The 24,021-nt window shown below is 36.5% G+C and overlaps 2 protein-coding genes and 1 long non-coding RNA gene across 11 annotated transcripts in view; all 3 read left to right on the top strand.

The window, feature by feature from the left end:
• Window positions 1-2,258: 2,258 nt before the first annotated feature.
• On the top strand, window positions 2,259-12,044 carry LOC146514965 (uncharacterized). Its single transcript, XR_014875216.1, has 3 exons — window positions 2,259-6,593; window positions 8,450-9,440; window positions 10,704-12,044. It is a non-coding gene; the product is annotated as an uncharacterized LOC146514965 (long non-coding RNA).
• Window positions 12,045-18,435: 6,391 nt separating this feature from the next.
• Window positions 18,436-23,418, top strand: ska1 (spindle and kinetochore associated complex subunit 1). Of its 2 annotated transcripts, XM_085167514.1 has the most exons (7): window positions 18,436-18,561; window positions 19,752-19,837; window positions 19,934-20,049; window positions 20,512-20,606; window positions 21,229-21,354; window positions 21,937-22,106; window positions 22,718-23,409. In XM_085167514.1, exons 2-7 carry the CDS (start codon window positions 19,756-19,758, stop codon window positions 22,864-22,866), a joined length of 738 nt encoding a protein of 245 aa, XP_085023640.1. In that variant the 5' UTR covers window positions 18,436-18,561; window positions 19,752-19,755; the 3' UTR covers window positions 22,867-23,409. The 2 variants fall into 2 exon arrangements, with proteins under 2 accessions (XP_085023640.1, XP_085023641.1); XM_085167515.1 differs by lacking the exon at window positions 19,752-19,837 and having other exon boundaries at window positions 18,441-18,561; window positions 22,718-23,418.
• A 337-nt stretch (window positions 23,419-23,755) lies between these two features.
• The window catches only part of akap13b (A-kinase anchoring protein 13b), a 61,472-nt gene continuing 61,206 nt past the window's right edge, over window positions 23,756-24,021 (top strand). For all 8 annotated transcript variants that reach the window (XM_085166238.1, XM_085166237.1, XM_085166241.1 and 5 more), the window contains exon 1: window positions 23,756-23,851. The gene's annotated coding sequence lies outside the window, so the exon portion shown is untranslated. The remainder of the gene's footprint in view (window positions 23,852-24,021) is intronic.

Raw genomic sequence — 24,021 nt, 5'->3', positions numbered from 1 at the left:
CTGGGATTTGTGCTCAAAAGTGGTGAAAAAATTAAAAATTCTGCTAAAAAGAGATGAATCAGCAGAATGTCTGCTGAAAAAAGCTGAATGAGCAGAATTCTGCTAAAAAGAGGTTTTTGCTGAAAACAGCTGAAAAAGCTGGGATTTGTGCTGATAAGAGGTGAAAAGTCTGAAAACTTTGCAGAAAAGAGGTAAATTAGAAGAATATCTGCTGAAAAGAGATTAATCAGCAGAATTTGTGTTCAAAAGAGTTTTTTCTGAAAACAGCTGAGTTTTGTGCTGATAAGAGGTGAAAAGGCTGAAAATTTTGCTGAAAAGAGTTGAATGAGCAGAATTTCTGCAGAAAGGATGGAAAGAAGCAGAAAGTTGCGCTGAAAAGAGATGAATCAGCAGAATTTCTGCTCAAAAGAGTTTTTTCTGAAAACAGCTGAGATTTGTGCTAATAAGAGGTGAAAAGGCTGAAAATTTGCAGAATAGGTGAATAAGCAGAATTTGCGCATGCAAGCAGGGAACATGTGCGGCAACTGTCACAGGTAGGATTCGAACCTCCGGGTCTCACGGCAGCTGCTCAACCCTCTGAGCCAAATGAGTTCTAGTCACAAGCAAAGATATGATAAGAAGAAAAATGTGCACTGTGGAGCAGAAGCTTAAATTAGCAGAAAAGAGGTGAAGAGGAAGAACTACTTTGTTGTGAAATGAGGTAAAGAGACTGAAATTTGTGCTTAAAACAAGTGAAAAAGCTGAACTCTGAAATTCTTTCGAAAGAGCTGAAGAGGCTGACATTTTTCAGCTACTCATTGAGCCAAACTGGTTCTCACGTAACAGAAAAACGGTGAAAAAGCTTAAAATTCTAATAAAAACAGCAGAAGAGGCTGAGATTTGTGCTGATAAGAGGTGAAAATGCTGAACCAATCAGAGGTACTGCTTCTGTCTGCTTCATCAGGCTGTGTACTTGTATGTATTTCTGCCATGGAGCGTTACCAAGAATCTGAGGTCCATATTAGAAAAGCTGCCAAAATCATAAAACGTTGCAGAATTGTAATAAATTATCAATATGAATTACAGGTCTGTGATAGTGTATCAATTTGTAGTGAAAAAAAAATGTTGAACAAGGTGGAATCGAACCCACGACCTTCGGTCTGAAGATCCGTTTCATTACCAATTGCGCCACTGGCAAAGAGAGCGGGCGCCTGGAAAACCGGGTGATGAGCAGTCAGAATTAGATCGCGGTAAGAGGCGAAAAACGCCGTTTTTTGGAGTTACAAAACGTCGTGTAACTCAAAAACTAGGTGGACTAGAAGCATAATTCTTGCACTGGGTGAATCAGGGGACTTTGGTGTACTTTGAGTGCGATTTTCATTGCTCTTTGTACAACCATTGCTGAGATATGACGAGAGAAGAAACAGCAGACCTCAGATAGGATTGGCTGGCGTACAAGCCGTGAAGGCCCCAATATGCAAATTTGAATGCCTGAGCCCTCAGATATGATTGGCTGGCTGGGAAGCCGTGCAGGCTCTTATTTGTGAATTTGAATGTCTCAGTCCTCACACAGGATTGGCTGCCTGGGGACCTGGCAGTAATATATAGAAATAGTATGATTAAGCATAAATACTACATTTAGTAGAAATACTATGTTTTAGCACAAATACTATAAAAAGCAGAAATACTATAATTTAGCAGAAATACTATATTAAGCACAAATACTATATTAAGCACAAATACGATGAAAAGCAGAAATACTATAATTTAGCAGAAACACTATATTAAGCACAAATACTATAAAAAGCAGAAATACTATAATGTAGCAGAAATACTATAATTTAGCAGAAATACTATATTAAGCAGAAATACTATATTAAGCAGAAATACTATAAAAAGCAGAAATACTATATTAAGCACAAATCCTATAAAAAGCAGGAATACTATATTAAGCACAAATACTATAAAAAGCAGAAATACTATATTAAGCACAAATCCTATTAAAAGCAGGGACATTATATTAAGCACAAATACTATAAAAAGCAGAAATACTATAATTTAGCAGAAATACTATAAAAGGCAGAAATACTATAATTTAGCAGAAATACTATATTAAGCAAAAAATACTATATTAAGCACAAATACTATAAAAAGCAGAAATATTATAAAAAGCAGAAATAGTATAAGAAGCAGGAATACTATAATTTAGCAGAAATACAATAAAAAGAAGATATACTATAATTTAGCAGAAATACTATATTAAGCACAAATACTATAAAAGGCAGAAATACTATAATTTAGCAGAAATACTATATTAAGCAGAAATACTATAATTTAGCAGAAATACTATAATTAAGCACAAATACTATATTAACCACAAATCCTATAAAAAGCAGAAATACTGTAATTTAGCAGAAATACTATATTAAGCAGAAATATTATAAAAAGCAGAAATACTATAATTTAGCAGAAATACTGTATTAAGCAGAAATACTATATTAAGCAGAAATACTATAAAAAGCAGAAATACTATAAAAAGCAGAAATACTATATTAAGCACAAATACTATATTAAGCACAAATCCTATAAAAAGTAGAAATACTATAATTTAGCAGAAATATTATATTAAGCAGAGAGAGAAGAGGGAGAAGCAAGTTTGTAGGTCAGTCAAGCAGCCTGGGAGCTGCTAAATTTGAATCCACCAATCAGAGAGGCTGTGTACTTTTTCCCGCCAAAACAGGTGCAGCCGTTTTTACACAGGCAGCAGAGAGACAGGATTTTTGCAGTCTATTTCTCATTGTGACGACTACCCTCAAACAAATGACCATAATTTCCTAACCGTAGGGGCTAGAACGGTCATTCTTACACCGTTTTGTTCAGAAGAGATGGGGGAATCTTCAAGTGTTGTCAATTTATCATTAAAATATGAATTATTAAAGATATTTGACTTGTAATGCACCATAACTGAGTAGAGGCGAAGCGAAAACTGCCTTGACTTGCCCTCAAACAATGCTTTCTAACTCTAAATCTATTTGGAGTATCGATATCATTCTTTCACCGTAAGAGACAGCAGGCTTTGGTGAACAGTCATGGAAATTTTCAGGTCTCTCTGGAAATCTATCAAACAGATATGACGAGAGAAAAAAGTTTTTCATTTCCAGAGTTTGAAATTTGAAGAAATCTGAGCGAAGGACGAATTTCCTACCCTCAAACAAACGTAATTCATGGCCAAATGGTAATAGGTGAGAAAATAATTCTTGAACTGTGAGCGTCAGGAGTGTCTGAAGATATATCGGGACAAGCCTCATGTCTTAACTTTGCTTCGTTAAGGAGATATGACGATTCGAATATGCCTCTCATTACAGTAATCAAGCGGTGATTTTGAACAAACTCTCCATTGACCTTCTATGGAGAGTTTTCAGACTTTGTGTTGGTCTGAGGAGATTTGCCAAAATTCTATAAATTCCACAACAATGATAGTGACATTTTCTGAAAGCCAGCAAAAATACCTACGTTTTGATGTATAATTTGTGGAAGTTGAGTGAAAATGGAGCAAGTAGCAAGAAGTTGTTCGGACATGAAGAGAAGACTGCGAAACTTACAGTGCCTCACTTAGAACCAACTGCATAGCAACCATAACAACGCATGTATTTTGTGAAAAATCACAAAGATGAAACTCAAAACTTAAAGAGGGATAAGATGAAAACGGTAACAGATATGAAAAAGCTGAATCATAAATCAATAGCCCAATAATTTGTGAACATTTTAAAGTTTAAATGGAGTTTCTATGTGAAAGTATGAGGAAGTAGTTAAGTTTCAAAAACTATCAAGTTTTAGCAGAATTGCAGAAGTTTCCCATTCATTTCAATGGGACAAATTAAAGGAAAAAAGCTTAATATTTTAAAAAGTATAATAGTTATAAATAGCAAAAATCATAGCAGGAATTAGCAAAAATAGCAGAATAGTTTAAAGTTTGAATGGTGAAAATAGCATAAAAATTGTGGAAGTAGTTAACGGACAAAAAACAGGAGCAACTTGAAGAATAATAATAAAGAACTAGAAAAATTTGCATTTCCTGCGAAAATGCTGTGTGGATGCCTTAATGCTGAAGATGTCTGCTGAAAAAAGCTGAAAAAGTTGCAAAAAAATTTTTGCCCTGAGCAGGATTTGAACCTGGTCCTTCTGGTCCAAAGGCAGCCACTCAGCTCCCTGAGCCAAACGTATACACACAAAGAACAGGTGGAGAGACTAACAATTTTACTGAAATGAGTAGAAGCTGCTGAGAATTGTGCTGATAAGAGGTGAAAAGGCTGAAAACTTTGCAGAAAAGAGTTGAAAGAGCAGAATTTCTGCAGAAAAGATTGAAAGAAGCAGAACATTGCGCTGAAAAGAGAAGAATCAGCAGAATTTCTTCTCAAAAGAGATAAATCAGCAGAATTTGTGCTCAAAAGAGTTTTTTCTGAAAACAGCTGAGATATGTGCTGAAAAGAGGTGAATGAGCAGAATTCTGCTGAAAAGAGTTCAATCAGCAGAATTTCTGCTGAAAAGAGTTCAATCAGCAGAATTCTGCTGAAAAGAGTTCAATCAGCAGAATTCTGCTGAAAAGAGTTCAATCAGCAGAATTTCTGCTGAAAATCGGTTTTTGCTGAAAACAGCTGAAAAAGCTGGGATTTGTGCTTAAAAGTGGTGAAAAAATTTGAAATTCTGCTGAAAAGAGTTCAATGAGCAGAATTTCTGCTGAAAAGAGGTTTTTGCTGAAAACAGCTGAAAAAGCTGGGATTTGTGCTTAAAAGTGGTGAAAAAATTTAAAATTCTGCTGAAAATTGATGAATCAGCAGAATTTGTGCTCAAAAGAGTTTTTTCTGAAAACAGCTGAGATTTGTGCTGAAAAGAGGTGAAAATTCTGCTGAAAAGAGATGAATCAGCAGAATTTGTGCTCAAAAGAGTTTTTTCTGAAAACAGCTGAGATTTGTGCTGATAAGAGGTGAAAAGGCTGAAAATTTTGCTGAAAAGAGTTGAATGAGCAGAATTTCTGCAGAAAAGATGGAAAGAAGCAGAAAATTGCGCTGAAAAGAGGTGAATGAGCAGAATTTCTGCTGAAAAAAGGTGATAAGGCTGAATATTTTGCAGAAGAGGTGAATAAGCAGAATTTGGGCTGAAAAGTGGTGAAAAATGTAAAATTCTGCTGAAAAGAGTTCAATCAGCAGAATTTCTGCTGATAAGAGTTCAATCAGCAGAAATCTGCTGAAAAGAGGTTTTTGCTGAAAACAGCTGAAAAAGCTGGGATTTGTGCGTAAAAGTGGTGAAAAAATTTAAAATTCTGCTGAAAAGAGTTCAATGAGCAGTATTTCTGCTGAAAAGAGTTTAAAAAGTTTAACTGTTAACTGAAAGAAATTGTGCCATAAGCGGGATTTGAACCCGGGCCTCCCAGTCTGAGAACGGATGCTCATCTCACTGAGCTAAAACACAGGTCAACCCGGCAAGGAAAATCAGTGAGGCCACTGATAATGTGGCAGAAAAGGGCAAAAAATATTGCAAAAAAAAATCAATATCTCAAAAAGTATAGAAGTTATGAGCACCAAAAGTCATAGCCGGCATTAGCAGAAAGAGCAGAATTTTTTAAGATTTGAACGGTGCAAATAGCACAAAAACTGAGGGAGTAGTTAGGCGCCAAAAAGTGTACGGAAGCAACCAGAATAATAAAGTAGGATAATAATAAAGACTAGAAAAATTTGCATTTCCTGCGAAAATGCTGTGTGGATGCCTTAACGCTGAAGATGTCTGCTGAAAAAAGCTGAAAAAGTTGAAATGTTGCAAAAAGTTGTATGGCGGTGAAGAAATGTAAAATTCTGCTGAAAATAGGTGAAGAAACAGAAAATTTTCTTGAAAAGTGGTGAAAAGCAAAAAATTCTACTGAAAGGGGCAAAGACGGAGAAATTTTTGCTGAAAAGTGGTGAAAAAAAAAATTGCCCTGAGCAGGATTTGAACTTGACCCTCGTGGTCTCAAGACGGCTATTCATCTCACTGAGCCAAAGTCAACCTCACAAAGAAGAGGTGGAGAAACTGACAATTTTGCTGAAATGAGCAGAATGGCTGAGATTTGTGCTGATAAGAGATGAAAAGGCTGAATGATGGCAATGAGGTGAATGCGCAGAATTTCTGCTCAAAAGAGATGAATCAGCAGAATTTCTGCTCAAAAGAGTTTTTTCTGAAAACAGCTGAGATTTGTGCTGATAGGAGGTGAAAATGCTGAACCAATCAGAGGTATTTCTTCTGTCTGCTTCACCAGGCTGTGTACTTGTATGTATTTCTGCCATGGAGCGTTAACAAGAATCTGAGGTCCATATTAGGAAAGCTGCCAAAATCATAAAACTTTGCAGAAGTGTAATAAATGATCAATATGAATTACTGGTCTGTGATAGTGTATTAATTTGTAGTGAAAAAAAAAATGTGGAAAAGGTGGAATTGAACATACGACCTTTGGGCTTCAAACCCGTGTCATTACCAACTGCGCCACTGGCAAAGAGAGCAGGCACCTGGAAAACAGGTTGATGAGCAGTCAGAATTAGATCGCGGTAAGAGGCGAAAAACGCCGTTTTTTGGAGTTACAAAACGTCGTGTAACTCAAGAACTAGGTGGACTAGAAACATAATTCTTGCACTGGGTGAATCAGCGGACTTTGGTGAACTTTGACTGCGATTTACATAGCTCTTTGTACTTCCGTCGCGGAGATATGACGAGAGAAGAAACGGCTTCATTTTCGGAGTTTGAAAACTGAGAGGAGGACAGATTTCCACTCCTCAAACAAACGTAATTCATGGCTCAACGGTAAGATGACTGTAAAAACTGCTTCGACCGTGAGTGTCAGCAGTGTCTGAAGATGAATTGGCACAAGCCTCATGTCTTAACTTTGCTTCGTTAAGGAGATATGACGATTTGAAAATGCCTTCAGTTTCAGTATTTCAGCTCTGAGTTTCACAACCTCCCCATAGACTTTGAATGGGGAGTTTTTAGACTTCGTGTCACTTCGAGGCAAATTGTGAAAAAAACGTAACTCGCACGATAATTATAGTAACACTGTCTTAAAGCCAGCAAAAATACCTACGTTTTGATGTATAATTTGTGGGGGATGAGTGGAAATTGAGCGAGTAGCAAGAAGTTGTTCAGACATGAAGAGAAAATTCAGAACGCACCAGTGCGCACTCTGAGTTAATTGCATAGCAACCATAGCAACGCATGTATTTTCTGAAAAATCACAAAGCTGCAACTGAAAACTTAAAGAGGCATTAAATGAAAACGGTAACAGATATGAAAAAGCTGAATCACACAGGAATAGCCCAATCATTTGAGAATGTTTTAAAGTTTGAATGGAGTTTCTACGTGAAAGTATGAGGAAGTAGTTAAGTTTTAAAAACACGCAAGTTTTAGCAGAATTGTGGAAGTTTCCCATTCATTTCAATGGGACAAATTAAAGGAAAAAAGCTTAATATTTTAAAAAGTATAATAGTAATAAACAGCAAAAGTCATAGCCGGAAAGAGCAGAAAGAGCAGAACAGTTTAGAGTTTGAACGGAGAAAATCGGCTGAAAACTGAGAGAGTAGTTAAGGGCCAAAAAACGTACGGAAGCAACTAGAATAATAAAGAATAAAGAGAAACAGGAACTCAATAGTGTGGATGCCCTATGAGGGCATCCACACAATAAAGAGAAACAGGAACTCAATAGTGTGGATGCCTTTGAGGGCATCCACACAATAAAGAGAAACAGGAAAACAATAGTGTGGATGCCTTAAAGCAATTTGCATTTCCTGCGAAAATGCAGTGTGGATGCTTTAAAGCTGAAGCTGTCTGCTAAAACTAGCTGAAAAAGCTGAAAAGTTGCAGAAATTGTAAAAACTTTGCAGAAGCAAAGGAACTTTGCTAAAAAGTAATAACTTAGCAGAACTGCAATATCTTAGAGGAAACATAATACTTGGCAGAAATACAATAGCATAGCAGAACTTGGCAGAAATATTGTAACTTACCAGAAACATGATAACTTCTCAAATATACAAGAATTTAGGAGAAATAGTATAAGATAACAGAAAGAATATATTTAGCCAAAAATACTTAAACATTACAGAAACACTATGATTTAGAAAAATAGTACAACATAGCAGAAATACTGTGATTTACCAGAGACACTTTGATGAACTATGAATATTGCAATTTTAAATTAATACTATGTTTTAGCACAAATACTACACAAATTGTATGATTTGGCACAAAAACCATGATTTGGCAAAAATACTATGATTTAGCAGAAATGCTATGATTGAGCAGAAGTACTAAGATGTAGTAAAAGTACTTTGATTTAACAGAAATACAATTATGGAGGAGTAATACTTTAAAATGGGAGAAATATTGATACACACAAACATACACAGAGCCTAAAGGGAACAGTATTCTTGCAAAACGTCGTGTAACTCAAAAGCTAGGTGGAATAGAAGCATAATTCTTGTACTGGGTGAATCAGCGGACTTTGGTGTACTTTGACTGCGATTTTCATTGCTCTTTGTACAACCGTCGCTGAGATATGACGAGAGAAGAAACGGCAGACCTCAGATATGATTGGCTGGCTGGGAAGCCGTGCAGGCCCTGATTTGTAAATTTGAATGTCTCAGTTCTCACAGAGGATTGGCTGCCTGGGGACCTGGCAGTAATATATAGAAATAGTATGATTAAGCATAAATACTACATTTAGTAGAAAGACTATGTTTTATCACAAATACTATAAAAAGCAGAAATACTTTAATTTAGCAGAAATACTATATTAAGCACAAATACTATAAAAAGCAGAAATACTATGAAAAGCAGAAATACTATAATTTAGCAGAAATACTATATTAAGCAGAAATACTATAAAAATCAGAAATCCTATAAAAAGCAGAAGTACTATAATTTAGCAGAAATACTGTGATTTAGCACAAATACTATATTATGCACAAATACTATATTAATCACAAATACTATAAAAAGCAGAAATATTATAAAAAGCAGAAATACTATATTAAGCACAAATACTATAAAAAGCAGAAATCCTATAAGAAGCACAAATACTATAAAAAGCAGAAATACTATAAAAAGCACAAATACTATAATTTAGCAGAAATACTGTATTAAGCAGAAATACTATATTAAGCACAAATATTATAAAAAGCAGAAATACTATATTAAGCACAAATCCTATATCAAAAGGCTTTCTCTCTCTCTCTCTCCCTCTCTCTCTCTCTGTCTCACACACACACACACACACACACACACACACACACACACACAGAGGGAGAGAGAAGCAACTCTGTAGGTCAGTCAAGCAGCCTGGGAGCTGCTGAATTTGAATCCACCAATCAGAGAGGCTGTGTACTTTTTCCCGCCAAAACAGGTGCAGCCGTTTTTACACACACAGCAGAGACAGGATTTTTGCAGTCTATTTCTCATAGTGAGGACTACCCTCCAAACAAATGGCCATAGTTTTCCTAACCGTAGAGAACGGTAATTCTTACACCGTTTTGTTCAGAAGAGATGGGGGAATCTTCAAGTGTTGACAATTTATCATTAAAATATGAATTATTAAAGATATTTGACTTGTAATGCACCATAACTGAGTTGAGGCTAAGCGAAAACTGTCTTGACTTTTGATTTAGCAGATATACTATACTGTAATCAGCACATATACTGTAACATGACAGAAATTCCTCCACTTAGTAGTAATACTATAACATAACACAAATGTTATGATTTGGCACAAAAACCATGATTTGGCAAAAATACTATGATTGAGCAGAAGTACTATGATTGAGCAGAAGTACTAAGATGTAGTAAAAGTACTTTGATTTAACAGAAATACAATTATGGAGGACTAGTACTTTAAAATGGGAGAAATATTGATACACACACACATACACAGAGCCTACAGGGAACAGTATTTGTGCCATGGAGTGTTAACAAGAATCTGAGGTCCATATTAGAAAAGCTGGTAAAATGATAAAAGTTTGCAGAATTGTAATAAATGATTAATATAAATTACTGGTCTGTGATAGTGTATTAATTTGTAGGGAGAAAAACATGTTGATCAAGGTGGGATTGAACCCACGACCTTTTGGTTGAAGACCTGTGTCATTAACAACTGCGCCACTGGGAAAGAGAGCGGGCGCCTGGAAAACAGGGTGATGAGCAGTCAGAATTAGATCGCGGTGAGGGGCGAAAAAACGCTGTTTTTTGGAGTTACAAAACGTCGCGTAACTCAAAAACTAGGTGGATTAGAAGCATAATTCTTGTACTGGGTGAATCAGCAGACTTTGGTGCACTTTGACTGCGATTTTCATTGCTCTTTGTACAACCGTCGCGGAGATATGACGAGAGAAGAAACGGCAGACCTCAGATATGATTGGCTGGTTGGGAAGCCGTGCAGGCCCTGATTTGTAAATTTGAATGTCTCAGTTCTCACAGAGGATTGGCTGCCTGGGGACCTGGCAGTAGTATATAGAAATAGTATGATTAAGCATAAATACTACATTTAGTAGAAAGACTATGTTTTATCACAAATACTATAAAAAGCAGAAATACTTTAATTTAGCAGAAATACTATATTAAGCACAAATACTATAAAAAGCAGAAATACTATGAAAAGCAGAAATACTATAATTTAGCAGAAATACTATATTAAGCAGAAATACTATAAAAATCAGAAATCCTATAAAAAGCAGAAGTACTATAATTTAGCAGAAATACTGTGATTTAGCACAAATACTATATTATGCACAAATACTATAAAAAGCAAAAATATTATAAAAAGCAGAAATATTATAATTTAGCAGAAATATTACACTAAGCACAAATACTATAATTTAGCAGAAATACTGTATTAAGCAGAAATAGTATAAAAAGCAGAAATACTATAATTTAGCAGAAATACTATAATTTAGCAGAAATACTATAAAAAGCAGAAATACTATAATTTAGCAGAAATACTATATTAAGCAGAAATACTATATTAAGCAGAAATACTATAAAAAGCAGAAATAGTATAATTTAGCAGAAATACTATAATTTAGCAGAAATACTATAAAAAGCAGAAATACTATAATTTAGCAGAAATACTATATTAAGCAGAAATACTATAAAAAGCAGAAATACACACACACACACACACACACACACACAAACACACACAAAAAGAGAGAGAAGCAACTTTCTAGGTCAGTGAAGCAGCCTGGGAGCTGCTGAATTTGAATGCACCAATCAGAGAGGCTGTCTACTTTTTCCCGCCAAAACAGGTGCAGCCGTTTTTACACACACAGCAGAGACAGGATTTTTGCAGTCTATTTCTCATAGTGAGGACTACCCTCCAAACAAATGGCCATAGTTTCCTAACCGTAGGGGCTAGAACGGTAATTCTTACACCGTTTTGTTCAGAAGAGATGGGGGAATCTTCAAGTGTTGACAATTTATCATTAAAATATGAATTATTAAAGATATTTGACTTGTAATGCACCATAACTGAGTAGAGTCAAGCGAAAACTGCCTTGACTTGCCATCAAACAACGCTTTCTAACTCTAAATCTATTTGGAGTATCGATATCATTCTTTCACCGTAAGAGACAGCAGGCTTTGGTGAACAGTCATGGAAATTTTCAGGTCTTTGTGGAAATCCATTAAAAAGATATGACGAGAGAAAAAAGTTGTTCATTTCCAGAGTTTGAAAGCTGAAGAAATCTGAGCGAAGGACGAATTTCCTACCCTCAAACAAACGTAATTCATGGCCAAATGGTAATAGGTGAGAAAATAATTCTTGAATTGTGAGCGTCAGGAGTGTCTGAAGATATATCGGGACAAGCCTCATGTCTTAACTTCGCTCCGTTAAGGAGATATGACGATTTGAATATGCCTCTCATTACAGAAATCAAGCGGTGATTTTGAACAAACTCTCCATTGACTTTCTATGGAGAGTTTTGAGACTTTGTGTTGGTCTGAGGAGATTTGCCAAAATTCTATAAATTCCACAACAATGATAGTGACATTTTCTGAAAGCCAGCAAAACTACCTACGTTTTGATGTATAATTTGTGGAAGTTGAGTGAAAATTGAGCAAGTAGCAAGAAGTTGTTCGGACTTAACTTAACTTAACTTAAAGTGGCTCACTTAGAACCAACTGCATAGCAACCATAACAACCCATGTATTTTCTGAAAAATCACAATTTTGCAACTCAAAACTTTAAGAGGGATAAAAGTAAAACGGTAAAAGATTTGAAAAAGCTGAATCATACATTAATAGCCCAATAATTTGTGAACATTTTAAAGTTTAAATGGAGTTTCTATGTGAAAGTATGAGGAAGTAGTTAAGTTTCAAAAAAAAGCAAGTTTTAGCAGAATTGCAGAAGTTTCCCATTCATTTCAATGGGACAAATTAAAGGAAAAAAGCTTAATATTTTAAAAAGTATAATAGTTATAAATAGCAAAAATCATAGCAGGAATTAGCAAAAATAGCAGAATAGTTTAAAGTTTGAATGGTGAAAATAGCACAAAAATTGTGGAAGTAGTTAACGGACAAAAAACAGGAGCAACTTGAAGAATAATAATAAAGAACTAGAAAAATTTGCATTTCCTGCGAAAATGCAGTGTGGATGCTTTAAAGCTGAAGCTGTCTGCAAAAACTAGCTGAAAAAGCTGAAAAGTTGCAGAAATTGTAAAAACTTTGCAGAAGCAAAATAACTTTGCTAAAATGTAATAACTTGGCAGAACTGCAATATCTTAGAGGAAACATAATACTTGGCAGAAATACAATAGCATAACAGAACTTGCCAGAAATATTGTAACTTACCAGAAACATGATAACTTCTCAAATATACAAGAATTTAGGAGAAATAGTATAAGATAACAGAAAGAATATATTTAGCCAAAAATACTTAAAGATTACAGAAACACTATGATTTAGAAAAATAGTACAACATAGCAGAAATACTGTGATTTACCAGAGACACTGTGATGAACTATGAATATTGTAATTTTAAATTAATACTATGTTTTAGCACAAATACTATAATTTGGCAGAAATACTATCATTTGGCAGAAATACTATGTTTCAGCACAAATACTCTGGTTTAGCACAAATATTATAACATAGCAGAAATACAATTATATAGCAGAAATGCTATATTTAGAAAGAAAAATATAATATAGTAGAAATAATATGATTTAGCAGAAATACTGTAATCAGCACATATACTGTAACATGACAGAAATTCCTCCACTTAGTAGTAATACTATAACATAACACAAATGTTATGATTTGGCACAAAAACCAGGATTTGGCAAAAATACTATGATTTAGCAGAAATACTATGATTGAGCAGAAGTACTAAGATGTAGTAAAAGTACTTTGATTTAACAGAAATACAATTATGGAGGAGTAATACTTTAAAATGGGAGAAATATTGATACACACACACATACACAGAGCCTAAAGGGAACAGTATTTGTGCCATGGAGTGTTAACAAGAATGTGAGGTCCATATTAGAAAAGCTGGTAAAATGATAAAAGTTTGCAAAATTGTAATAAATGATGAATATGAATTACTGGTCTGTGATAGTGTATTAATTTGTAGGGAAAAAAACATGTTGACCAAGGTGGAATCGAACCAACGACCTTTGGCTTGCAGACCCATGTCACTACCACCTGCGCCACTATGAAAGAGACTGGGCGCCTGGAAAACAGGTTGATGAGCAGTCAGAATTAGATTCTGGTGTGAGGCGAAAAACGCCGTTTTTTGGAGTTACAAAATGCCGTGTAACTCAAAAACTAGGTGGACTAGAAACATAATTCTTGTACTGGGTGAATCAGCGGACTTTGGTGTACTTTGACTGCGATTTTCATTGCTCTTTGTACAACCGTTGCTGAGATATGACGAGAGAAGAAACGGCAGACCTCAGATATAATTGGCTGGCTGGGAAGCCGTGCAGGCCCTGATTTGTAAATTTCAGGGCTAAATGTCTCAGTCCACAGAGGATTGGCTGCCTGGGGACCTGGCAGTAATATATAGAAATAGTATGATTAAGCATAAATACTACATTTAGTAGAAATACTATGTTTTAGCACAAATACTACAAAAAGCAGAAATACTATAATTTAGCAGAAATACTATATTAAGCACAAATACTAAATGAAGCACAAATACTATAATTTAGCAGAAATACTATAATTTAGCAGAAATACTATATTAAGCACAAATCCTATAAAAAGCAGAAATACTATAATTTAGCAGAAATACTATAATTTAGCACAAATACTATATTAAGCACAAATCCTATATTAAGCACAAATCGTATAAAAAGCAGAAATACTATAATTTAGCAGAAATACTATAATTTAGCAGAAACACTATAATTTAGCAGAAATACTATAAAAAGCAGAAATACTGTAATTTAGCAGAAACACTATATTAAGCACAAATACTATAAAAAGCAGAAATACTATAATGTAGCAGAAATACTATAAAAAGCAGAAATACTATAAAAAGCAAAAATACTATATTAAGCACAAATCCTATAAAAAGCAGAAATACTATATTAAGCACAAATCTTATAAAAAGCAGAACTACTATATTAAGCACAAATACTATAAAAAGCAGAAATACTATATTAAGCACAAATCCTATTAAAAGCAGAAATAGTATAATTTAGCAGAAATACTATAAAAAGCAGAAATACTATATTAAGCACAAATCCTATTAAAAGCAGAAATAGTATAATTTAGCAGAAATACTATAAAAAGCAGAAATACTATAATTTAGAAATACTATAACACACACAGAAAGAGAGAGAAGCAACTTTATAGATCAGTCAAGCAGCCTGGGAGCTGCTGGATTTGAATCAACCAATCAGAGATGCTGTGTACATTTTCCCGCCAAAACAGGTGCAGCCGTTTTTACACACACAGCAGAGAGACAGGATTTTTGCAGTCTATTTCTCATAGTGAGGACTACCCTCCAAACAAATGGCCATAATTTCCTAACCGTAGGGGCTAGAATGGTCATTCTTACACCGTTTTGTTCAGAAGAGATGGGGGAATCTTCAAGTGTTGACAATTTATCATTAAAATATGAATTATTAAAGATATTTGACTTGTAATGCACCATAACTGAGTAGAGGCTAAGCGAAAACTGCCTTGACTTGCCCTCAAACAACGCTTTCTAACTCTAAATCTATTTGGAGTATCGATATCATTTTTTCACCGTAAGAGACAGCAGGCTTTGGTGAACAACCATGGAAATTTTCAGGTCTTTGTGGAAATCTATCAAAAAGATATGACGAGAGAAAAAAGTGGCTCATTTCCAGAGTTTGAAATCTGAAGAAATCTGAGCGAAGAATGAATTTCCTACCCTCAAACAAGTCTAACTCATCTCAGAACGGTAATAGGTGAGAAAAAAATTCTTGAATTGTGAGCGTCAGGAGTGTCTGAAGATATACTGGGACAAGCCTCATGTTTTAACTTCGCTTCGTTAAGGAGATATGACGATTCGAATATGCCTCTCATTAGAGAAATCCAGCGGTGATTTTGAACAAACTCTCCATTGACTTTCTATGGAGAGTTTTCAGACTTTGTGTTGGTCTGAGGAGATTTGCCAAAATTCTATAAATCCCACAACAATGATATTGACATTTCCTGAAAGCCAGCAAAAATACCTACGTTTTGATGTATAATTTGTGGGAGTTGAGTGAAAATTGAGCAAGTAGCAAGAAGTTGTTCGGACATGAAGAGAAAATTGCCAAAGGTACAGCGGCTCACTTAGAACCAACTGCATAGCAACCATAACAACGCATGTATTTTGTGAAAAATCACAAAGATGAAACTCAAAACTTGAAGAGGGATAAGATGAAAACAGTAACAGATATGAAAAAGCTGAATCATACATGAATAGCCCAATAATTTGTGAACATTTTAAAGTTTGAATGGTTGTTCTAGGTGAAAGTATGAGGAAGTAGTTAAGTTTCAAAAACAAGCAAGTTTTAGCAGAATTTTGGAAGTTTTCCATTCATTTCAATGGGACAAATTAAAGGAAAAAAGCTTAATATTTTAAAAAGTATAATAGCAAAAAATAGCAAAAGTCATAGCTGGAATTAGCAGAAATAGCAGAATAGTTTAAATTTTGAACGGTGAAAATCGGCTGAAAATTGTGGAAGTAGTTAAGTGCCAAAAAACGTACAAAAAGTGGCAACTAGAATAATAATAATAAAGTATAAAGAATAAAGAGAAACAGGAAAACAATAGTGTGGATGCCTTAAAGCATCCACACAATAAAGAGAAACAGGAAAACAATAGTGTGGATGCCTTAAAGCATCCACACAATAATAATAAAGAATAAAGAGAAACAGGAAAACAATAGTGTGGATGCCTTAAAGCATCCACACAATAATAAAGAATAAAGAGAAACAGGAAAACAATAGTGTGGATGCCTTAAAGCATCCACACAATAATAATAATAAAGATTAGAAGAACAATACTGTGAATGCTTTTCAAGCATTCACACTAATAATAAAACACTTTAAGATGCCACTTAATTAAATTTTTGTTTATTACCACGTGTGAACATAATTGAAAGGTCTATGTCAGTCATCTGTGTTGGTTACTGAACACATCGATGTGCCTTCGGCCAAATATTAAAAGACACCTTTTGTGTTTTAGAGTGAATATAAGATGTACTATGATAGATTTAGTTTTTTGAAGATGGGTTTCCAGCATTCAACTGTCTGGAGTAATGGAGTAATGAGCCTTAACCATTACTGTGTGTAGAAATTTTCTTTGGTAAAATGGTAAATGGCCTGTATTTGTATAGCGCTTTTCTAGTCCCTAAGGACCCCAAAGCGCTTTACACAACCAGTCATTCACCCATTCACACACACATTCACACACTGGTGATGGCAAGCTACATTGTAGCCACAGCCACCCTGGGGCGCACTGACAGAGGCGAGGCTGCCGGACACTGGCGCCACCGGACCCTCTGACCACCACCAGTAGGCAACGGGTGAAGTGTCTTGCCCAAGGACACAACGACCGAGACTGACCAAGCCGGGGCTCGAACCGGCAACCTTCCGATTACAAGGCGAACTCCCAACCCTTGAGCCACGATCGCCCCACTATACTATACTTTACTGTGCCCAAGATTTTTTTAAATGTAAACTTAATGTTGGGTTTATGAAACATGCACTGAGCAGTCTTGTTCTTCAACTGTGCATGTGTTGGTGAATAATTTCTTTTTATAGGGAAACAGATTTGAGGTGCAGCGGAACAAGTAGTGACAACATTGCAAGAGAGAAGCCTCTACTGCTACGAAAACAAAGCAGAGAGAAAGAGAGAATGATAGTGTTCAAGGAAGAAACCACATAATAAGAAACTGAAAACAGGCGGAGAACAAGGGTCGCCTTATCTCCCAGCCCAAGACAAAAGAATCAGAGCATTTACTAAAAGAAATCATCTGTCATCCAACATCTGTTTAGTGCCACTAAATTAGACTGTATGAACAAATGTTTTTTGTTCATGGCTGTTTATCAAACATGAACAAAGAACAAAAATCCAATACAAAAAACAAAACAAAACAATACAAAAAATTGCTTAAGTTACTTTCCCCTAATAGATTTCTGCGTTAAAAACATGCACACACAAGGAGACAAGTCTTAATAACTTGAATTTAACATTCAGATGAAAGGTCATCTCTCTGTAATACCAGCAAAAACACATGCATGTTTGTAACACTGACGTCAGGCAACAACAATTTTAATCCAATATTGGCAAGAAAAAGGTTCCTTTAAATGTAGCAGTGACAGGAAGTGCACTAATTTTAGCGTGGGAGGAACCAGTGAGGGTTTAAACTGTCTCTCACAGTCACTGGTCAGGGCAGTTTTTTAAAAAATATTATTATTATTTCAAGTACATATACAAATACGGCAATCAGTGCTGCACAAATTCAAAGGATTACAATGAATTGCCAGAAAGAACAGTGATTACAGTAACAATGTAATCATATAAAACAGAAATAATGAATTTTTACATCAATATAGATGTGTAAAAATGACCAAGATGCAAAATTGAGTGAAATGCTGCCTATTAGAGAAAACAAAACAAAACAGACAAACAAAAACAAAGGGGAAAAATATATAAAGTTTCAGTTATTCAATTCAGTGGGAAGATGCTTAAGAATATCATATAGTTTTTGTGGTTTATAAGTAATTTAAGGATTTTATATATAGTTTCAATTTGTATAAGAAAGTAACAAACCTGGGGATGTTTTGGTAAATCTACATTTGTGTATGAAAAAATTTGCTATACATAAAATAACATTATCCATCCAACATTGTCCATCCTTCTTATACTGGTCAGGACCAGTTGCCACAGTGACAAAACAGAATTGTACCACTCTGCTGCCATCTCCCAGACTCCGCTGTTTTAGAACAGCGCATGCGCTGGCCGTGACGTCTCGTGACGTGACATTTGAAATGAGCCGGGAAAGTAGCTACTGAGGAAGACTACGATGAAGTGAGAGCAGCTAAACGTGTGAGTGAGCTTAATAATACACTGCGCAATAATACACTGTGTGTACAGGTGTGGGGACGGGATGGCGCTTATGGCAAAGGTTACGCTTCCACCTTCAGTCTGTTCCTACTTGTTACTAACTTCATGGGTTCATAAGATCTCTGTCATACGCTCGTCCCTTAAACAGTGTACATGCTGTATATGCTCTCATATAGAAAGACTTGTTTGACAACCCGAGCGTACCGATCACGCGCACGGATAGGTTGTTGGCAGTAGAAGCAAACAGGTTTCCGACATCAGTTAGCTGTAACTGCACTGCGTGTGGCTGGCTTTTATAGCTCTTGACCCTTACATTTCAGTGGTCTTCTCCTTCCCTGTCGTTGCTCTCTCTCTCGTTCACTCAGAGTAATGGTGAATTAATAAGTTGTCCTTGTGTAGCGCTTTGTCTTAACACGTAATTTTATGTATTTTCCACAGACTTCCTGTAAATGTTTCAGAATAAGAGCTTGGTTAAGAAATGACGGTGCATTGAAACAGTAACGCCCCTTTAATTTGAAACAGCTACCGGAAGTGCCGAGTTTGTATAAACAAACAAGACTGTAATATGGGTTTTGACAGCATATAAGCAGGAGCCAGACCTTTGGTTTTAGCTGTCCTTTCATTGACGCCTATTAAAGTTTATAAGCTGATCTTTTAATAAGTGTTTGACCTGTTTGTTAATCCGTGTGTGGACGTATTCCGGTAACTACGAACAGCACATGGAGTTCATAATTATCAAACTGTCAAAATATAACGTACGTTGAGAAAACGCTGACCATTTGTGTATTATTCCACTGGTTTACTCTTCAGATCTCTCTCATAGTGCATTGTCATATTCATGCTACCTTGGTCCATCAAAATTGTCAAAGTGTTTGAATGGAGCCATGAGGGTCATCAGTGTAAAAGTGATGTGTGTCTGACATAATGCGCTCGCTTTAGGAGATGGATGGAGCAGCAGTCTCACATGTCCCATGTCTACAACTTAAATGTTTAAGGTTTTAGAGAAGCAATGTTTTTCGATCTAATTTTCATTGATTTTCATTTTCTTCTCCTTAAGCAGTTTGATATCATCAAAGTTCTACTTTAGTTTTGTGCATGACCTTCACCTGCATGCTTGACAGGTTAGAATTTTAAATTCCAATTTTAATGGTTTTAATTTGACCCTGTTTCAGAAAAATGGGCGACCTCGAGGATATCAGCCACCACATTCATGACAGAATAACTTCTATAAAACACATGCTGGATCTGTCAGTTATTGGTATGACATGTCCACTTGTATGAGACTGATGATAGTATTTGCATCCATGGGAACCACTGCTAAGTTTTGTGACATAAAATGTCCCTCCGCATACAGAATTGCCTCAAAACAAGATGAAGAAACTTGGACAAGAACTGTTTGCCCTGGAGAGACTTCTGGAGGAGTTTGAAAAAGGCATTGACCGGCAGAAGGAGCACCTGAAGCATCTCAAGGTAAAGTAGAGCCGTTTGTTTATCTGTTGGAACAAACAAGTCCAACATTCACACCAATAAAGAAGAATAAGCTGTGACCGCCATAACTAATTTTAACTACTGCATAAACCAGTTAGTCACTGATACATGCCATCCAGTCAAGCCCCTGAAGTGATATTCATTTTTAGCATGAATGTCTTGTTTTTCCTTTGCTCAGAGTGGACCTTCAGGGGTGACTACATGCACAACATAGAAATTCATTTCTCCTGACAGTTTGATCAGCAAAATGGCTTTTAAATGTTTTCTAAATGAAAACCTAGATAAACAAAATTTAGTTTCCTTAAAAAGCACCCTTTGAGGATGCCAGAATTTTGTGAATGCAGGAAACATGGCAGAGATGAAAACAAATAATGAAATCATCCGGAGTAAAACATTAAGTGAGCGGAGGGTTTTAGGGTTTGACAGTCTCTTTTTCTCACTCAGGAACTTGATGAGGTTTTCCAGAAGCATCTGCAGGATGTTCAGCACATTAAGAACAACATCCCTCCACACATGCCCCGGAAGAAGGGCCTGCTCAAGTGAGAATACCGGCATTGCTTACTTATGTTTTTTTAATGGAAAATGGGGGATTTTATTTTGGATAAAGCAGTATTTCTCTAATGATCTATGAATCAAATATATTTGGCAACCCGCTTCAGCATTTTTACCTTTTTTGTTATGTTACCCTTTCAACAGAATGTTGTTTGTGCTTAATTTTTTACTTCTCTTTGTTTGAAAAATTGGCACTAACTATCCAGCCCGGTCCTTCCTGTCATGGATTTCCATACTGCCTGCTTCTCTGCTCAGACTGCTGTTGTAGCAGTCTTTGATATCACTCAGATGCTGAACCACAACTCCCGGTGTTACCATCCAGCTCATGGGGGGCAGCAGGAAGCAGTTGTTGTTGTTGCTCTCTGGAGATCCATCGGATCATGTGCTGCTAAGTGGAGCTTACCAATGCTTCAAGCAGAACTGCAGATGGATTAAGACAACTGACTTCATTACTCTGCTGTTAATCAAAAAGTGCTTGGTTGTTTTCCCCCTGCTCTTCTCAGCATAAAAACAAACGCATTATGTTTGCTTTCAAATGTTGCTGTACCTTGGTTGTAGAGCCCACCACCTTACAAAATATGCAAATGCTTATGATCTGTTATTTTCCAGAGGAAGCGAACCTGCAATAAATCAGAAAGAAGCTGTAGAGGTTCAGCCAGCAGAAAAAAAGAGCAGCAAGAGTTTTGTCAGAGAGATGGAGTTCGTCACTATGCCAGAGTTTGAGAGCATCCCTCAGTAAGTATAATCAATCACTGTAATTCAAAATGACCTTATGTATGATGATCACCTTTGTGAAACCCACTTAAACTTTGCTTTGGATCACCTTCCGTTTCATTGCAGTCATTCAGGTGCACTTATCCAGTCCAAAGGACATCCCGATATCCTTGCTTTATATCTTGGTGTGGTGGAGCAGTGAGTCAATATCTCGCTTATTCCTGGCCTGCAGGACTAAGCGTCTAAGCTCTGGCTGGATCTGCCCTTGTGCTTTTGTGCTTGTGCTACCCACCAGAGCTCATTTAGAGACTTCTTGTACCTCTTATTCATGTAGGACCTGTGTGTCATGACACCCTTCTGCATTTCTGTTAGTGGCTGACATCCTTCCTGAGTTCTCTGATTTTATGACTTCCAGCCGTCATCATAGGGCAGTCTGGCTACAGTCAGCTCAGCAGATGTCATTGGTGGCTGGGCCTCATCTAGTTCGGTTACACTGCTCTATTCGTCCATGGTTGGCTCATTATGCCCATACCGCTCACTATTGCTCCCATAACAGCTGAAGACATAACATGAAACGTGTTTTTCTGATGTGTGTTCATACAGGTACATGAAAGGACGTGTGACATATGAGCAGCTCAATGCAGCAGTGCAGAGCATCAATGCTGCTGTAGCAGCCAAGTACAAGATTGTCCATCAGTCCTTGAAAACACTCAACAATCACTCACGAAAGCTGCACCAGCGCTTTAAGGACCAAGAGACCAAAGATACAAAAGGTATCCTGCAAGCCAAAATTGTGTGCTACTTGTGTACGTCTCAGGAAGACAGAATGGGCGTGTAGGTTTTCAGTCATAGAGGTCATGTTAGTCCAAAGAGCTTTCTTTCTTACCAAGCTCCTTAGTTTGCAACAGAAGTCTTTCTTGCTTTAAGATCACATTTTAGAATCATTGTGAAGGTTTTGCTGATCACTTTGAAAGCATCTCTGGGTTTTTCCCCCAAGACAGTGAAAATGTTAGACTTCAGTATTTGATATGTTGTCTTTTTAGTGTTTTCAGCTAAGCATAGGCTTTTAATGATCCACAGACCATTCTTCTGAGTGGGGCATGAGTCATATAAAGCGATGTAAAAATCATTTTTGGACTAAACAGAGCAAACAAAACTGTACTGAAAATTAAAAAACAAAGGATACCGGTGTTATACTTGCTTGTTTTTCTTTTGCTTTCAGCTTTGTGGGCGAATCATTAAATGAACCCACATCTCAGATATTTGAGATCACTTTTTTCAACTGGCTCTTTATAAGTACATTATCACATCCATATTGGTCAGTTTCTGAGAAAAGATTGTTTGTAAAACACAAAAGTTTCAGTTGTGCTTAAATGTTTTGCAGGTCAGTATTTTGTGGTGGAGGATGACATTCGTGAATTTACCCAGATGAAGGTGGACAAACGCTTTCAGGGGATTCTGAACATGCTGCGACACTGCCAGCGCCTGCGAGAGCTCCGAGGGGGAGGACTCACCCGCTACATGCTGCTATGAAAAAGACGCTTTCAGTTAGTTTTTCCTTTTCTCTAGTACACTGCCATATTTGTAAATGGCTTACATAGGTAAATGTCATTTGTTGTGATAGGTAGACATACCAAACATTTAACACGCTTCTGGTATATATATATGTTTACGTACTTAAACTTCTATGTGTATGTTGTATTGTCATATAGTGTAATAATAGATACTAGTAATAATAAATGGCACATTTTCTCTTCTGTATCATTATGTTGTAATAATGTAATAATATCTTTACATGTCTGAAAGCTTGGTTATGATTAAATTGCTTTTTGTGTTTTTTGAGACTTCATTCAGAGATTTATAGCCCTTTTCCACTAGCACCTCTGCTCAACTCCATTTCAGTCGTTTTCCATTACAATTAAGTACCACCTATTGTGCATGAGGTCATTACAGCAACTTTCCTGAAACTCCTGCGATATCATTTGTAAGCAACACAAACATCACAAGAATGGAAGATGTCGTAGCAATAGTTGCTCTCAAGACGCTAGCAGAGCCAAAGACCACAAACCTGCCACAAGGTTAGACAAAGGGTAATGCTGTCTGCTCTGGGACTACACCAGGGTTAACTGGTAGTGGTTTATGGAATAAAAATTCTGTTCCAGACTGAAAACTTTATATTCCAGAGGCCGCTGGATTAAAATGGAGGCTCTCTTTGTTGGTGCCATGGTGAATCCTGGTATCAGAGCTCCAATGGTCATTCATTATCTTACTTTAATGCGTGACTGGTAGAATAACTCACATGCTTAACTCTGGAAGAACACACTCCGAGTTGATTAAAGTAAAGGTGATCAATCTCTTGTTACTCAGAACAGAAGCTATGGTCAGGCTCAGTTTGTGTAACAGGCTGAAAGTCTGTTTCCAGGTCCTCATGGACCTGGAAACAGCTCAGCACAGTGAGCCGTGTCTGCCTCTGTGAGGGAGCAACAGGCTGATTTCTGCCTCAAACCACCGCAGAGAGGTAAGCAGAGCCGCACAGCAGGGCAGCTGTCCGCAAACAAAGCGCTTGTCCTGGTGTGTGTGTGTGTGTGTGTGTGTTTGTTTGTGCGCGCTGTTTGGTTCTCGGTCAGCCTTCAGTTAAGCTTTCAGCTTCTCCAGTTTTGGAGAAGCTGAAAGCAAATATCATAAAGC

This window comes from Neolamprologus multifasciatus, chromosome 7 (genome assembly GCF_963576455.1).
Source record: "Neolamprologus multifasciatus chromosome 7, fNeoMul1.2, whole genome shotgun sequence".
Lineage (NCBI taxonomy): Eukaryota > Metazoa > Chordata > Actinopteri > Cichliformes > Cichlidae > Neolamprologus > Neolamprologus multifasciatus.
The sequence above is the reverse complement of the archived record's forward strand: the minus strand, read 5'-3'. Positions and strand labels throughout refer to the sequence as shown.

What these genes read in the sequence shown, in the direction of transcription:
- ska1 (XM_085167514.1), top strand. Translation starts at nt 19,756, where the DNA reads ATGGGCGACCTCGAGGATATCAGCCACCACATTCATGACAGAATAACT. An exon ending in GCTGGATCTGTCAGTTATTG is followed by an intron (nt 19,838 to 19,933) that starts GTATGACATGTC and finishes CTCCGCATACAG; the next exon opens with AATTGCCTCAAAACAAGATG. An exon ending in CGGAAGAAGGGCCTGCTCAA is followed by an intron (nt 20,607 to 21,228) that starts GTGAGAATACCG and finishes GTTATTTTCCAG; the next exon opens with AGGAAGCGAACCTGCAATAA.